The sequence below is a fragment of the Dendrobates tinctorius genome, unplaced genomic scaffold (genome assembly GCF_039654945.1).
Source record: "Dendrobates tinctorius isolate UK_male_01 unplaced genomic scaffold, ASM3965494v1 ptg000041l, whole genome shotgun sequence".
In the NCBI taxonomy this organism is placed as follows: domain Eukaryota; kingdom Metazoa; phylum Chordata; class Amphibia; order Anura; family Dendrobatidae; genus Dendrobates; species Dendrobates tinctorius.
The window spans coordinates 2,828,039-2,844,970 of NW_027361709.1; the positions used below are offsets into that span (position 1 = coordinate 2,828,039).

At 42.8% G+C, this 16,932-nt stretch overlaps 1 protein-coding gene across 1 annotated transcript; it reads left to right on the forward strand.

Annotated features, from left to right (window-relative positions):
* The first annotated feature begins 12,439 nt into the window (after positions 1 to 12,439).
* LOC141088881 (hemagglutinin/amebocyte aggregation factor-like) lies at positions 12,440 to 16,453 on the forward strand. Its single transcript, XM_073575111.1, has 5 exons — positions 12,440 to 12,563; positions 13,494 to 13,569; positions 14,159 to 14,347; positions 14,687 to 14,839; positions 16,075 to 16,453. The coding sequence occupies exons 1-5, from the start codon at positions 12,506 to 12,508 to the stop codon at positions 16,112 to 16,114; spliced, it is 516 nt and encodes a 171-aa protein (XP_073431212.1). The 5' UTR covers positions 12,440 to 12,505; the 3' UTR covers positions 16,115 to 16,453.
* Positions 16,454 to 16,932: the final 479 nt, after the last annotated feature.

A 16,932-nucleotide genomic window follows, 5' to 3' on the forward strand; every position in this document is an offset into this window, starting at 1 on the left:
CATTTCCTGTTTCTCCTTTTTATTTTCTGTCATGCTGGCGCTGCCTGTCATGCCGGGTCCCGCTTCCCTTGCCGCTGCTCCCAGGGTCTTCCCCCAGCTCCCCGCTCATGCCGCCGCGTAGCGTCCTCAGCCTCCTGTCCTGCAGCCCAGGAGATCCAGCATGATGGTCCTCCTTCCTGTCTGGCTCTTGTTCCAGGCATGCGCCTTAGGCCGCAGGCACGCGCTCTTCTCTCCCCTTAACCCCTTCTGCACCATTCCTGTGGAGCGATCTCTAATCAAGCTCCAGCACAGGGTATATCAGGCGGCTCCTCCCTCATGGAGGCGCCTGATTATCGTGTGCCTTCCTGTACGGTACTCTGGCCCCGTCCTGTCGCTCCTGACTCCGGTCACTCCTGACTCCTGTCGCTCCTGACTCCTGTCGCTCCTGACTCCTGTCGCTCCTGACTCCTGTCGCTCCTGACTCCAGTCACTCCTGACTCCGGTCGCTCCTGACTCTACTGGCTCCTGACTCCGGTCGTTTTTGACCCTCTGCCTTGTTGTCTCATCCGCTCTTGAGCCGCCACTCTTGGTATCAGCTGTCACGGTATTCGACTCCTTTGGGCCTGCTCCTAACGATCCCTGTATAGGGGTCGGCACCACCTGGCCAGCTCGCTCCAGGGACCTCAGTACCGCGACCCAGAGGGTCCACTCTTGCTACACCTCACATTTTCTAACCTGCACATGGTCTCTACATGTTCTAAGGAGAACGAAATGACCCTAAAAGGGCCCAGAAATCCCCGTTTACTCCCCACTCAGACCTGTGCGGCTCCTCCACACTCACCACTGTGTCTGCTGTAATCAACATCTGGCAGGGGCATCATGTGGCCGCTGCAGACAATCAGAAGCCACTGATTGCCTGCAGCCTTCTCAGTTCAGTCTGAACAATTTCTTCCTGTTCAGAAGGAATGAGGTTGCAGCAGATCAGTAGCCCATGTTTGAATGAACAATAAATACACTTTTTTAATAATTTGTCTTTAATAAGTTTTTATTATTTTTTAGATTGTTGTTTATTAGTCTCTTTAGTGTAATAATTTGTATCCATTGTTCTTAGTGGGTCTGATTCAATGATAAGTGAAAGAATGAAGCATAAGAATAACTATATGAAAATGTGTAAAGGCCCTTTAATCACAAAAAAAAAATATTCCCACTGAATTTCTGCCCTGCCACAATATGAACTTTCAGTGATCTTCTTGTTAACTCAGGAGAAATTGTTAATGAGGACAAGGCAGCTGATATCACTCCTTCATAGTGACTGAAAAAGAACAGACTGGTTGCTTTATAATGGTGCTGGAGCTTGAAATCACTTTTGGTAAACAACTTACCTGCTAGTGAAACATGTACGGTCATGTACAGTGATTTTCATTGAAAGAGATTTACAGTCAAGGACATTGCTACTTGTAAGATTGCCCCTAAATAAACCATTTATCTGTTCATCAAGAACTTTACGAAAGGTTCCACTGCTGTGAAGAAAGCTTCAGGACACCCAAGAAAGTCCAGCAAATGCCCGGACCGACTCCTAAAAAAGATTCAGCTATGGGATCGATTCATCTCCAGTGCAGAGCATGCTCTGGGATGGGAGCAGGCAGGTGTCAGTGCATTTCCACACACAGATCCTCTAAGAACAATTTCTCCCATCATCCAGCACAATGTGATGATAGACAATGTTCCCCAATGATAGAGACCAGTTCATAATGCAAATGTGAGAATTAAGTGTTTCGGGGAACAAAACGATTCCACGACCAGGAAATTCAGCAGATCTTAGTCCCATTGAGAACCTGCGGTCAATCTCGCAAAAAGTGACAAAACCCAGAAATTGTGAAAACTCTGAGCTCTGATGAGACAAGTGCGGGCAACCGTTAGTCAGGATTAGCCCAGAAGCCGATATCCAGCTGTTGGGAGAAGGGCAGAAGTCTGGAGAATAAGGGGCAGGAGTCTGGGGATTAAGGGGCACAAGTCTGGAGAAAAAGGGGCAGGAGTCTGGAGAATAAGGAGCAGTAATGTGGAGAATAAGGGGCAGGAGTGTGGAGAATAAGGGGCAGGAGTGTGGAGAATAAGGGGCAGGAGTGTGGGGAATAAGAGGCAGGAGTGTGGGGAATAAAGGGCAGGAGTGTGGAGGATAAGGGGCAGGAGTGTGGAGGATAAGGGGCAGGAGTGTGGAGGATAAGGGGCAGGAGTGTGGAGGATAAGGGGCAGGAGTGTGGAGGGTAAGGGGCAGGAGTGTGGAGGGTAAGGGGCATGAGTGTGGGGAATAAGAGGTAGGAGTGTGGGGAATAAGAGGTAGGAGTGTGGGGAATAAGAGGTAGAAGTGTGGGGAATAAAGGGCAGGAGTGTGGGGAATAAGAGGTAGGAGTGTGGGGAATAAGAGGTAGAAGTGTGGGGAATAAAGGGCAGGAGTGTGGGGAATAAGAGGTAGGAGTGTGGGGAATAAGAGGTAGAAGTGTGGGGAATAAAGGGCAGGAGTGTGGGGAATAAGGGGCAGGAGTGTGGAGAATAAGGGGAAAGAGTGTGGAGAGTAAAGGGCAGGAGTCTGGAGTATAAGGGGCAGAAGTCTGGAGAAGAAGGGGCAGGAATGTGGAGGATAAGGGGAAGGAGTGTGGGGGATAAGGGGCAGAAGTCTGGAGAAGAAGGGGCAGGAATGTGGAGGATAAGGGGAAGGAGTGTGGAGAATAAGGGGCAGAAGTCTGGAGAAGAAGGGGCAGGAGTGTGGAGAATACGGGGCAGGAGTGTGGAGAATCAGGGGCAGAAGTGTGAAGAATAAGGGGCAGGAGTGTGGAGAATAAGGGGCAGAAGTCTGGGGATTAAGGGGCAGGAGCCTGGAGAATAAGGGGCAGGAGCCTGGAGAATAAGGGGCAGGAGCGTGGAGAATAAGGGGCAGAAGTCTGGGGAATAAGGGGCATGAGTGTGGAGAATAAGGGGCATGAGTGTGGAGAATAAGGGGCATGAGTGTGGAGAATCAGGGGCATGAGTGTGGAGAATAAGGGGCATGAGTGTGGGGAATAAGGGGCATGAGTGTGGAGAATAAGGGGCATGAGTGTGGAGAATAAGGGGCAGGAGTCTGGAGAATAAGGGGCAGAAGTCTGGGGAATAAGGGGAATGAGTGTGGAGAATAAGGGGAATGAGTGTGGGGAATAAGGGGCAGGAGTGTGGGGAATAAGGGGCAGGAGTGTGGAGAATAAGGGGCAAGAGTGTGGAGAGTAAAGGGCAGGAGTCTGGAGTATAAGGGGCAGAAGTCTGGAGAAGAAGGGGCAGGAATGTGGAGGATAAGGGGAAGGAGTGTGGAGAATAAGGGGAAGGAGTGTGGGGGATAAGGGGCAGAAGTCTGGAGAAGAAGGGGCAGGAATGTGGAGGATAAGGGGAAGGAGTGTGGAGAATAAGGGGCAGAAGTCTGGAGAAGAAGGGGCAGGAGTGTGGAGAATCAGGGGCAGAAGTGTGAAGAATAAGGGGCAGGAGCCTGGAGAATAAGGGGCAGGAGCCTGGAGAATAAGGGGCAGGAGTCTGGAGAATAAGGGGCAGAAGTCTGGAGAATAAGGGGCAGGAGTGTGGAGAATAAGGGGCAGAAGTCTGGGGAATAAGGGGCAGGAGTGTGGAGAATAAGGGGCAGGAGTGTGGGAATAAGGGGCAGGAGTGTGGAGAATAAGGGGCAGAAGTCTGGAGAAGAAGGGGCAGGAGTGTAGAGAATCAGGGGCAGAAGTGTGAAGAATAAGGGGCAGGAGTGTGGAGAATAAGGGGCAGAAGTCTGGGGAATAAGGGGCAGGAGCCTGGAGAATAAGGGGCAGGAGCCTGGAGAATAAGGGGCAGGAGTCTGGAGAATAAGGGGCAGAAGTCTGGAGAATAAGGGGCAGGAGTCTGGAGAATAAGGGGCAGAAGTCTGGAGAATAAGGGGCAGGAGTGTGGAGAATAAGGGGCAGAAGTCTGGGGAATAAGGGGCAGAAGTCTGGGGAATAAGGGGCAGGAGTGTGGAGAATAAGGGGCAGGAGTGTGGGAATAAGGGGCAGGAGTGTGGAGAATAAGGGGCAGAAGTCTGGAGAAGAAGGGGCAGGAGTGTAGAGAATCAGGGGCAGAAGTGTGAAGAATAAGGGGCAGGAGTGTGGAGAATAAGGGGCAGAAGTCTGGGGAATAAGGGGCAGGAGCCTGGAGAATAAGGGGCAGGAGCCTGGAGAATAAGGGGCAGGAGTCTGGAGAATAAGGGGCAGAAGTCTGGAGAATAAGGGGCAGGAGTCTGGAGAATAAGGGGCAGAAGTCTGGAGAATAAGGGGCAGGAGTGTGGAGAATAAGGGGCAGAAGTCTGGGGAATAAGGGGCAGGAGTGTGGAGAATAAGGGGCAGGAGTGTGGAGAATAAGGGGCAGAAGTGTGGAGAATAAGGGGCAGGAGTGTGGAGGATAAGGGGCAGGATACTTGGCATCAATCTATTTTTTTTCTTATGAATGATACAAAACACTGTTAGGGCTGGCAGATCCGAAAACAAGTCAATAAAATATTTAATCCAAATATAGGAAAATAAGTTTACACTTGACCAAAACCAAAAGACCCTCACTTCTCATCTATTAAGGTGATGGGGTAAAATATATATTCAGCCACACCCACTCCACATAGGAACCAATCACTAAGCAGCATTCTTTTCAGTAGAGCTGTTTGAAAGATGAAAGCTGAGCTGTGATTGGTTGCTATGAGCAACAGTTTTCCTTGTAGACAGTTGTGGTAAGTGAGGCCTAATATTCTTCTTTCTATGGTGTTATCGTCGTTCTGTAAAGCTGGAAATAACAATTACTATGCTGACACAGACCACCCTCTGACACCGACTGCAGGGGGAGCCCAGTATCACACAGGATAGGATTTCTATTTCTGCTATACGTTTTCATCTTCAGAAATATAGTTTTTAATGTGTTGACTTACAAAACTATATTGTGGAGGTTTTACAGTTTTTGTTATCACATAATTATTTTCTTTTTGATAAAAAGTTCTTCCTACAAAATAACGAAGTTTCCATGGGAGCCAAATTCTCACCATCTGTGGCCAATTTGGTCATGGCTTGGTGGGAAGAGCTTTTTATCTTTAATGTTGATAATCCTTTTTTTGACCATATTGAATGGTATGCTAGGTATATAGATGATTTGTTACTGATTTGGAAAGGCGACATTAACATTATTCCTATGTTTCTAGATTACATTAATTTGAATGAATTTAATTTGGAATTTACTTATTTTTTTGATTCGCATGGTATATATTTCTTGGATCTTTGTTTAACGGGAAAATCACATCAATGTATCTCTACTGCCACCTATAGAAAGGAAACCGCAGGTAACACCATGCTTCATGCTCTTCATGCTCGTAGTTACCATCCAGCCCATACCATCAAAGCTATCCCTGTGGGAGAACTCACACGTGCTAAAAGAAATTGTAGCACAGAGGAGAGAGCTATAAAAAAGAGTTCTTTTCTATTAAAAATCGCTTAAATAAAAGAGGTTATCCTAACTGGACGATTCAGAGAGCTGCAAATATTGTAAATAAAAAATCAAGGGATACACTGATCAATTCTAATTCTTACATTAATAAAAACAGTGATTGTCCGACTTTAATCCTTACATATAGTCCCTATTTTAATCAGATTTGCAGGATTATTAATAATAATCTACATATTTTGCAGAAAGATGATATTATTAATGAAATATTGAAAGATGGAATTAAAATAGTCTCCAGAAAGGCATTAACATTAGGAAACAGCCTGTCACCTAGTTTATATCGTTCAGAGCAATCTTATAATGGTGATAAAGGTAACTGGCTATCTATAGTAGGATATCACAAGTGTGGCCAATCACCATGTAAAACTTGTTGTTTTTCATCTAAAACTTTATCTTTTTCTAATTCTGCAAATAATAAGGCATATAAAATTAAAGAGTTTTTAAATTGCACCTCAAATTACGTTGTTTATATAGCTGAATGCACTAAATGTGGTTTAAAATATGTAGGATCTACTATTCAAAAACTAAAAGAGAGAATGCATGAACATCTATATGATGTCGGGCAAACTACTACCAGAAATGTTTCTAATTTATCAAAGCAATTTACTTCTGTTCATGACAGGGATTTTTCTGGCTTGAAGATTTATGCAGTAGAAAGGATTAGGCCTTTTTCACACTTCCGTTTTTGACCATCAGTCAAAATCCACCAGGTTTTGAAAAAAACGGATCCACCATTTTTTTTTTGCGGATCCGTTTTTTCCCCATTGAGTTGCATTACTGGCGGATCTTGACGGATGGCCATCCGTTGGATCCGTTTTTGTGAGGATCCTCCAAATTTTTTTCGTCCGCCGGCATGCTTGGACGGACCATGCAACGTTTTTTTTTGTTGTTGGATCCGCATTTTCCATTGCGCATGCCCGGAGAAAGGAAGTCAGGGAGAAAATTAACCCTGAAATCCTTTCTGGCGGAGGAATAAAATTCTCTCTCTCTCTCTCTCTCCCCCCTTCCCGGCCAGCGTTTCCTTTAAAATTCTTCATTCTGAGGATCCGTCACTAAACGGATCCTGTGCCATCCGTTCACATCAGTTAGGAATGGATCCGCTCTTCCGCCTTTTTGGCGGATTTTAACTGACACAAAAAACTGAAGTGTGAAAGAGGCCTTAGAAGGAATGTACGAGGTGGAGACAGAGAAAAACTCCTAAGGAACCGAGAGCCATATTGGATATATGTGCTTGATACACGTGTTCCTTTGGGATTAAATTTGAAAAAGGAATTAATGCTGTACAATTGAATTTTTATATCTTTTTAATATGTTATGTTATAAATAGGTTTTTGTTTTTTTGTTATTGTTTCTTTTTTCTTTTTTTTTTATATTATTTCTATATCAATTGTGCACTTTTGATTAGATGATTTTTATCACCTGTGATTGAGTTTTATATGTGGTTCAGCTGATATTCCACAGCCACTCTGAGTCTAAGAGCACTCATGCTCGAAACGCGTACAGAGATCTGGAGAATATCCCCATGCGGTAATTTTGTTGCCGATATTTGATCACAAGCAGCCATGAATTTATTTTAAACATGATTCAATAAAAATCCTGGATTTTAATTTCTGGAGCTGGACCTTCCTTTCTTTTCTTGGATTTCATTATACGTCCTGGCAGAACCGTGTCCGTGCTCAGTCTTCCCAATAGTTCTTATGAACTTACAAAAGGTGAGCTGAAATTTATCTTTCTCAGTACTTATCTCCTGCCTTTTTCGTGCTCCCTTTTCTATGGACTTGAAAACCCTAAAAAGCACTTGACTTTATGTGCTTAAACCCACAATTTATGGGTTTTGTTCATGTGGCTAGCTGGTGTATTGTGATCACTGGGGATTTCTTCTAAATTATTTTTATGTACAGCAATATTTTCCTTATACCATGGACACAGATCCAAGCAGACGTGAACGTGCTGCATTAGTATTCCAATCTGTTGCAAACCCTCTGGATACTCCACCTGACCAACTTAACCTCATTCATGAAATAGAGAGATTATCCTCTGGTGAAACCCGTGTTTGGTGGGATAAGACCACATTAGAGAACTCTATTCAAAAGCACATGATACCGCGTGGTCTGAGAATTAAAAAGATTCCAACAACAGTTTTCAATGAGGATTTTGTACAGGCTTGGAACACTATTTTGTCTGACTGTTCCATAAGATTGATGGAACTAATTATCAAGTATGAAGACCAAGAACTGACATGTGTTCAAGCTGATTTGGATAAAAATTTGTCTCTATTAAAGTCTTTCATGGCGGCACAACCATATGAGAATTTCCATAAGGATCTAAAAGTAAAAACACTAGTTTTGGAAGATTCTATTGTGGAGGTTAAGAAAAGGAAATTTAATCGAGACATTTTTGATTACTCTAATGATCAAGTTTATGAGTGGGGCAGGTGGGAAAGAGTAAACCATACACTCAAATCTATTCTAAAGAAAAAGCCTCGTACTTTTGTGAACACTGCCCATAAGAAACAAGTTACCTTTTCCTCATCGGATTTGGAGTCATCGGATATCTCCACTGATCCATCATGTGAATTCTCTGATAATAGTCGTACTAGGAAAAATAAATCTCAACCTAATTACTGCAAAAAGTCACAGAGATCCTTGTCAAAAAAACGCACAAGGAGGGGAGGACGGAAACACACAAGACATGCCGATGTTTCTGAAATCTCGTCTGAGGAGCTCCAGCAAAACACATCATTAGATGTTATTAACCTGTCCTCTTTTTCTTTATCTCCGGCGGAGTTGAAATTATTATCTAAAGGATTGAACTTTGCACCTCTTAATCTTAATTTAGATGTCTTTTCCACTCTTAAAGACATAAATAAATTTGTCAGGGATCTTACTGTTAAAAAACATTTTTTTGCGGATAATGAATCTCATGATATATACAAGGTTCCACAAGATAATGTTTTTCTTGGTAGGAATTTTTTGGAGCAGTCCTGTCTGTTGAATTTGGTTGATTTGGATAATTCTAATGATTCTTCTGATGTATTAACCTCATATTTCCCTTTCAGAACAAAGAATCCATTATTTTATCCTGTTCAAGCTAGGACTAGTGAAATGGAAATTTTCCAAGATCATGTGGAGAGAGATAGCAAACATTTAATAAATAATAGAAATAGTAATTCCTTTAAATCTTACCTGACGGTTGCTGAAAGAAAAGCTTTAATTGATCTCAAATCTAATAATCAAATTATTATTAAAATGTCGGATAAAGGCGGCTCCGTTGTTGTCATGAGAAAGATTATTCTTTGGCTATTAATAAAATGATCTCAGAAAATTCAATATATACTCCCTTACAAGGTGATCCCACTAATTTTTTCTTAAAAAAGATCAAGGATATAATCTGTGGGGGAGACAGGGCAAAAGCTTAGAACAAGGATGAATGCTCATCGTCACACAATAAGAGAAAAAAGAATGGATCTACCTGTGGCAAAACATTTTTGTATCCCTGACCACAGCAATATGGATATGAAATTACTGGTATTGAAAGGTAACTTCACATCTCAGAGAGGGAGAAGAGTTTGTGAGTATAAATTTATGACAACCTTTGACACTCTCAGTGCTGGAATGAATGTGTCGCATGGATTTATGTCTTTTTACATCAATTAAGGAATTTGCTTGTAAGACCTTGTGGAGGCATCACAACACATTAGGAGACCCCAATCAGAGGACTATAAAACATCCGGACTCCTTATCTATGAACTGGTCCAATGTTTATGCTTCTCCCTCTCCCATATTGATAGTTCTGCTTCACGTCACTTGTCTCATCTATTGCATTTATTCTATGCTGTATTGTGCATAAATATGTGACTCTTCAGATTTTGTATTAGTCTATGCCCGATGAAGAGACCTGAGTAGTCTCGAAAGCTTGCAATGTGTTACCATCTTTTCAGTTCACCATTAAAAGGTATCAACCACTGAGGACTCTCAATTCTGAATATTTTTCTAATTTATCAAAGCATTTTACTTCTGTTCATGACAGGGATTTATCTGGCTTGAAGATTTATGCAGTGGAAAGGATTAAAAGGAATGTACGAGGTGGAGACAGAGAAAAACTCCTAAGGAACCGAGAGCCATATTGGATATATGTGCTTGATACACGTGTTCCTTTGGGATTAAATTTGAAAAAGGAATTTATGCTGTACTATTGAATTTTTATATCTTTTTAATATGTTATGTTATAAATAGGTTTTTGTTTTTTTGTTATTGTTTCTTTTTTCTTATTTTTTGATATTATTTCTATATAAATTGTGCACTTTTGATTAGATGATTTTTATCACCTGTGATTGAATTTTATATGTGGTTCAGCTGATATTCCACAGCCACTCTGAGTCTAAGAGCACTTGTGCTCGAAACACGTACAGAGATCTGGAGATTATCCCCATGCGGTAATTTTGTTGCCGATATTTGATCACAAGCAGCCATGAATTTATTTTAAACATGACTCAATAAAAATCCTGGATTTTAGTTTCTGGAGCTGGACCTTCCTTTCTTTTATAGGATTAGATACACGGCTCAGCAGTCAGTATCACACAGGATAGGATTAGATACACAGCTCACCAGACAGTATCATACAGGAGAGGATTAGATACACAGCTCAGCAGTCAGTATCACACAGGACAGAACTAGATACACAGCTCAGCAGTGAGTATCACACAGGAGAGGATTAGATGCACGGCTCAGCAGTCAGTATCACAGAGGATAAGATTAGATACACGGCTCAGCAGTCAGTATCACAGGATAGGATTAGATACACGGCTCAGCAGTTAGTATCACACAGGATAGGATTAGATACACAGCTCAGCAGTTAGTATTACACAGGAGAGGATTAGATACACGGCTCAGCAGTCACTATCACACAGGATAGGATTACACAGCTCAGCAGTTAGTATTACACAGGAGAGGATTAGATACATGGCTCAGCAGACATCACACAGGATAGGATTAGATAAACGGCTGAGCAGACATTATCACACAGGATAGGGTTAGATACACAGCTCAGCAACAGGATGTGCCAAAGGAGAGGACATTTTCATTCCAAGAATTCCACTCATTCTATCTGATTTGCCTTTTGATTTTCAACACCTCCAGTTTCCACTTTGACTGGCATTTGCAATGTCTATTAACAATGCTCAGGGACAGTCCTTGAAAGTAGTAGAGATCGATTTGCAATCTCCATGCTTTTCTCATGGTCAACTTTACGTGACCTGTTCAAAAGTTGGAACTGCCAAACATCTGTTCATCTTTGCACCAAAAGGAAAAGACAAAAATGTTTATCAAAAGGCTCTTGAATGAGTTGAAAATAAAATACTATCAATACTTGGGTAATAGTTTAGTTAATTTGTGTTGAAAATCTGTAGTGTTGAATATATGATGTGAAATGTTTTTATGTGCAATATAATCATTATAATTTGTTATAACTAACCACAGTTGGTTATTATGCCCGAGCAACACTGGTCTCTTCAGCTAGTATTAAATGGAGCAAAAGCTACTTGGCATAGCAACTGTTAGGCTGTGTGCACACGCTGCGGATACTGCTGCGGTTCCGCAGCGGGTTTGGCCGCTGCGGGTCCGCAGCAGTTTTTGCTGCGGTGTACAGTACCATTATTCCCTATGGGAATCAAAAACCGCAGTGCAGACGGTGCGGAATTTTCCGCGCGGATTATCTGCGGTTTTCAATCCGCAGAAAGAATTGACATGTCAATTCTTTCTGCGGATTCTGCTGCGGTTTGCCATCTCCTCCATTGAGGAGATGAAAAACCACAGGGCAAAACCGCAGAGCAATCCGCAGGTAAAACCGCAGGTCTTTTGAACTGTGGTTTCACCTGCGGATTTTACAAAATCCGCGAGGATGAATCCGCACCACAATCCGCAGCGTGTGCACGTACCCTTATTAAGTTGGTGCAGGAAGTACTTATCCCTGGTCTATGGTGAGCAAGAGCTCCCACAGGGTCCTATTGCACTTAACACCACAGCCGCATGATCAGACCAAATACTACTGCCACGTGGTAAAATAACTGTAGGAAACATTACTGAAAAATACCGCCATATCATAACCTGTGAGAACCACTGGGCAGGTAAACTCAAGACGGACCAGATGCAGGTGACTCAGGGGTGTGTGTTTTTTTTTTCTTTTTTTTCTTTGTATGTACACTCTGTCTGGGCCAGACCACGATCAAGGTTGCTCCAGCTATGAGTTTTCTCTGCAAACTTTGTTGACCTAGATTTCCCAAACCCGACATGATTGACTTGTATCCTCCACCCCTAGTTCTACACTGCTTCTACATAAGCTACAAAGTATCTATCATCCTGCAATCAATTTCCTCTTAATTAGAGACTGTAAATATTATAAAGAAATAATGCTTGCATTTCCTGCCCTTACCCCTGTGACAAATGTAATGGCATCAGATTGGCCACACTGCCTAAGTGCAGGTACAGCTTGCCTTTTACTGTTGTCATAAACTGTAAACAAAGCAGGGTCAATATTGGGGTTTATCAGGAGTAGAAAAAATAATAGGGCAAGAAGGACATGTTGGCAGCAGTAACCCGCCCATACAATACCAGTGCTTGGTGTGGGGAAGGCCATGGGGAATGAGACGGGTAGTGTCCTGTGGCCTAACATAGGTGTTTCTGTCTGCCTGTAGGGGGAGCTCTCTAAGGACAGATTTATTATTGCAGACAAGGAGTTTTATACCCTGGACTTCAGAGAGCGCCTCCTAGTGGTCTGTTACGTACAGTATAGTCTTATATGTTGTATAATCAGCGAGTGCCGTCTATTAACACGTAGCGTCATGTAACCTTCACATGTTGCCAGATAACGGTGGTATTGCTGATATTACTGAAGGACGACTGGTTAATGTGTAATAAATAATCCTTCTCCAGTCTGAATATAAAGCACCTGGTGCTCAGATCCCACTGTCATCTACTGAACCTCCTCAAGACCTAGACTGCCCCTCACAATGCAGGTGATTCTACCTCTGCTGCTGGGAATTGCTGTGGTGTCTGCAGCTCCACCAGGTAATGCTGATGGGTACATACTGCTAACTGTAGTAATACCGCTATGACAGATCAGTGGTCATGCAAAATGCAGATGTTTACAGCAGTCTCCGCAAATGGTACACGTGATCACAGTCCATTTGGATAGATGCAGAAAATGAATGCAACATTACTGCACCCTGGTCAGTTTTTGAAACTCTCTTGCTTGGAAGGGGAACAGTTCTGATTTTTCCTTTAACACTCTCACCCCTCCTATCCCTTGTCAAAAAAATACAATGTACGTAACCCTAAAATATAATTTTACTAGGTAGATACTGAAAGTAGTTTGCAGTAGCATCAACAAATTGTTGCGGCACGTATAGTTTATATTAGACTATTAAAACTGTTGTAAAACCTCAACACTTTTTTTGTTTTTTTGTTCTCCCCTCTAGTGATGAGCGAGCATGCTTGGATAAGGTGTTATCCCACCAGGCTTGTGTCCTAATCAAGTATTTTTGGCATGCTCGAAAAAAAAATAAAAATGTTCGGGTCGTCATGGCTGCATGTCTCGTGGCTGATTGACAGCTGTAACACGTGCAGAGATTGCCGAATAGACGCAAGACATGCGGCCGTGACGACTCGAGCATTTTTTTCGAGCTCACTGAAAATACTCGATGGGATCAGGAAATGCGATTTAATAATCTCTAAATTTGACAAATCTGTATGTATATAGTTTACCATCTATGTTCACAAATGGATTCAGTAGTGAAACCTCCCCCCCCTTATTAACCAGGCAATTTGGAGATCCTGCACAAGTTCTCTTCACACTGTATCAATGGGATGGTATAAACCAGGACCGAGCCCCTTGTTCTCAAGGGCCCCATAGAAGCTGCATCGAGGAACTTTTAACATTGCCAATGCCCAAATTGTGGGTAAAGCCACCCAACTCTCGCTTGCTTTTTTTTTCTTCAGAAAGATGGGTCAACGACTACGATCAAGTTCTCCACTTCGCGTGTCAGAGTCACCAGAGCATTAACTTAATAATCAGGTAATAAAACACAAAGATTGCCCTGGAATAGATAGGGCAGAAGAGCTGGGCTGGCGGCACAAGTGCCTTTACTGATCTACATTGGTGTTGCTAGACTAGACACCTTTAGGTCCTGCCACTGCGGTGCCTGGGAACACCCACAAATCGAGAGGGCCTGCCAACTTTTGGGTTTGCATAAACATCCCTAAAAATTTTCCAGGATTTTATCTGAATAATTGGGAAGTCCTGGAATTTTTGCCAACTATGTGCACTCCAGGTTCTAGAGTGCTGCCAATATGTCACTTTGCTGTGGCCAGGACATTACACACATTGTTAGGAAGCTGTGAATTCTTGCCTTGAATTGCAGGGGATTGTACTTAAGGTCCTGAGTAGCAAATGTGCCCAGCTGTAGATTAATACATGAGAGATAGGAATTGGGCCCTCAAAACAGCAGTTGAATGCTCACATGCAGGACCTCCATAGAGCTACTAGGACTTTGGTTACACCCATGAATAAGAAAATGAGCTTGATACAACCCCCTTAGAGCGGTAACTGTGGCCTCCTATATTCATGTACCATATATTACTTATCCTGTTCTACTTTCTTCCAGCATCCACAACAATAAGGCTGAGGATCGTGTCTGGGATTTCGGCTGCCAGAACACCTTTAATTATCCAGGTTCCTGTTATTGGACGAATTACGTCAATGAGTTTGACCAGGAGTTTACGTTCGTGTGTCCATTTGGCTCAGTTCTGAGTGGAATGGATAGCTACCATGACAATGGAAAAGAAGACAGGAGGTAAAACTATTTTTTTCCCCAGCAGTTTGAGGGAAACCTCTGAATACTTTTTTTTTTTTTTTACTTCATTTGTATATTCCTGGTTAAGGAATAGTGTTTTGGATTTGCTTCTAATTTTTTTAAGGGGTGCAATCATATCAACGTTATAATAAGAGCTGCTGCTTTTTGGGATAAAACCATGATACTTCTCAATTCTTTGCAAATTAGCGGTCTTCCAGAAGGAAAGCAGTCTCCTTGGCGCGATCCACTGGAGAAAGTTCACGTATCATGTTTTTAAGATTAGCAGATTATTGATGTCAGGTAAAAATGTATTTTTTAAAAATATCAAATAATTTTTAGATGGAGATTTCTTTGCTGTGATGGAGAGACGGCCGTTCAAAGAAACTGCAAGTGGAGCGGCTATGTCAATGAATTTGACGAGTACCTACGATGGGATGCATCGCCAAATTATCACCTTGTTGGGGCTCAAAGTTATCATGACAACAGTAAGGAGTAGGTATCTACACTGGGACATGGAATATAATGATCAATATTCAGAAACCTTTTCTATATGTTCAGTAGAACCCTTAAAGGGATAGTCTCAAATGCAAAACAGCAAATTTTCCCTGCAGGGGGAAACGCATTATTACATGACATTCACCTAAGAAGTTGTGCAGTCACGTAACCCTCAGAGATGGCTCAGTCAAATTGTACCCCAGAGAAAGCCAAGTCACGTGCCCCATCCCAAAATACAAGGTGCACACCATGGGATACTGCCTTCTGTCTCTTCTAAATGAGTTGAGTTCTTGCCAGTAGAGGAAGGGGGAGCTCTGGCATAGAATATATTCCTGGCATACAGAATTAAATGAGCATATTTCCTGTCTTGTGAAATTTGCAGACATGACTGGCCCAAGGATTCACATGCTCATGTGAACTTGACCTTAAAAGGGCTGTCCCATTAAAGAACATATCACCTGTCCACAGGAGTGGTGATCAATGTATGATCCCTACAGAAATCCCAGCTAGACATGAGACTGGGGGTCCTAAAGTTCTCTGTGTGTATGGAGCAGAAGTGATCATGTGCGACCACTGATCCATCCTGTATCTATAGCAATGAAGGTCGCACATGCTTGTTCCCGTTCTTGGTGGCGGTCTGATTTTAGATCAGATAGGTGTTTGTATTTTTTATGTGTCATCTGAAATTCACCCTATTGTTTAAATAAGTTTTTGAAAATGTTTTGCATTTATGGGGCCGCCCCATACAGGTAACTACTGTTCATGGTGCATGCTTCGTGTGAATTTTCCAGGTGATTTTGGGTGCAGAAAATCTTCAGCATGATAATGTACTAGCCAAAAGTGTTTGTTAATTGCCCTGTGTTGCCAATTTTAAATCTTTAATATGTCAATTATTTGTGCATAATTAATTGCGGTCTTATCTATTTTCAATCTTTCGGGTTAAATTGTCAACAAAATCCAAGTGTAGTGGCTGCAGAGTTTCATAGGAAAATGCAGGGGAAGTGCTACAGAGAATCCACGTCAAATCAGCTATTAATCCAGGTCCCTTTCAATTGATAGAGGAACATGTGGCGGCATACAGAGCGCCTGATCCTATGTATTAATGCGGACCCCTGGAGAGTTCCTGTACGGGGTCCGGGCATGAATCCCAAGTCAATACTATCTGTTTTGCTGAATTATCATTGTTGACATTTTTTTTCTTTGCTCAACTATCAATCTGATTTGTTTTGCAGGGACAGACGCTGGAATTATTACTCATGTGAGAAGAACTAACTAATTATTGCAAATACTGAGGATCATCGGCACGTCGTATGCCAGACCATAACGTATCAGGCAAAACTAAAGATCAATAATTAGGGGTTGATCAAAATAAAATAAAAACAAAATAAAATAAAAATAAAAACAAAAAAAAAAGCACGCCGGATTGTTCTCAAAACATTGCCACACTTCTCAGTTGGTTGTTTATGGTATTGCAGATCAACTCTATTGAGTCTGTACCATACGCCTGCTGTGGACAGAGGTGACACAGTTTTTAGAAGAGAATCAATATTTAATTTCAGCCTGTACATTTAGTTCTGAGTAAACAAATAAAGGAAAATTTTCAAATCAGAACATTTCCTGTTTCTGCTTTTTATTTTCTGTCATGCCGGCGCCGCCTGTCATGCCGGGTCCCGCTTCCCTTGCCGCTCCTCCCAGGGTCTTCCCCCAGCTCCCCGCTCATGCCGCCGCTCAGCGCCCTCAGCCTCCCGTCCTGCAGCCCAGGGGATCCAGCATGATGGTTCTCCTTCTTGTCTGGCTCTTGTTCCAGGCATGCGCCTTAGGCCGCGGGCGCGCGCTCTTCTCTCCCCTAACCCCTTCTGCACCATCCCTGTGGAGCGATCTCTAATCAAGCTCCAGCACAGGGTATATCAGGCGGCTCCTCCCTCATGGAGGCGCCTGATTATCGTGTGCCTTCCTGTTGGTCACTTTGGCCCCGTCCTGTCGCTCCTGACTCCGGTAGCTCCTGACTCCGGTCGCTTCTGACTTCAGTTACTCCTGACTCTACTGGCTCCTGACTCCGGTCGTTCTTGGCCCTCTGCCTTGTTGTCTCA

Coding starts and splice junctions, on each gene's coding strand:
- LOC141088881 (XM_073575111.1), top strand. CDS start 12,506: ATGCAGGTGATTCTACCTCTGCTGCTGGGAATTGCTGTGGTGTCTGCA. Junction 13,570..14,158: donor AGCATTAACTTAATAATCAG/GTAATAAAACAC, acceptor ACTTTCTTCCAG/CATCCACAACAATAAGGCTG. Junction 14,840..16,074: donor TATCATGACAACAGTAAGGA/GTAGGTATCTAC, acceptor TTTGTTTTGCAG/GGACAGACGCTGGAATTATT.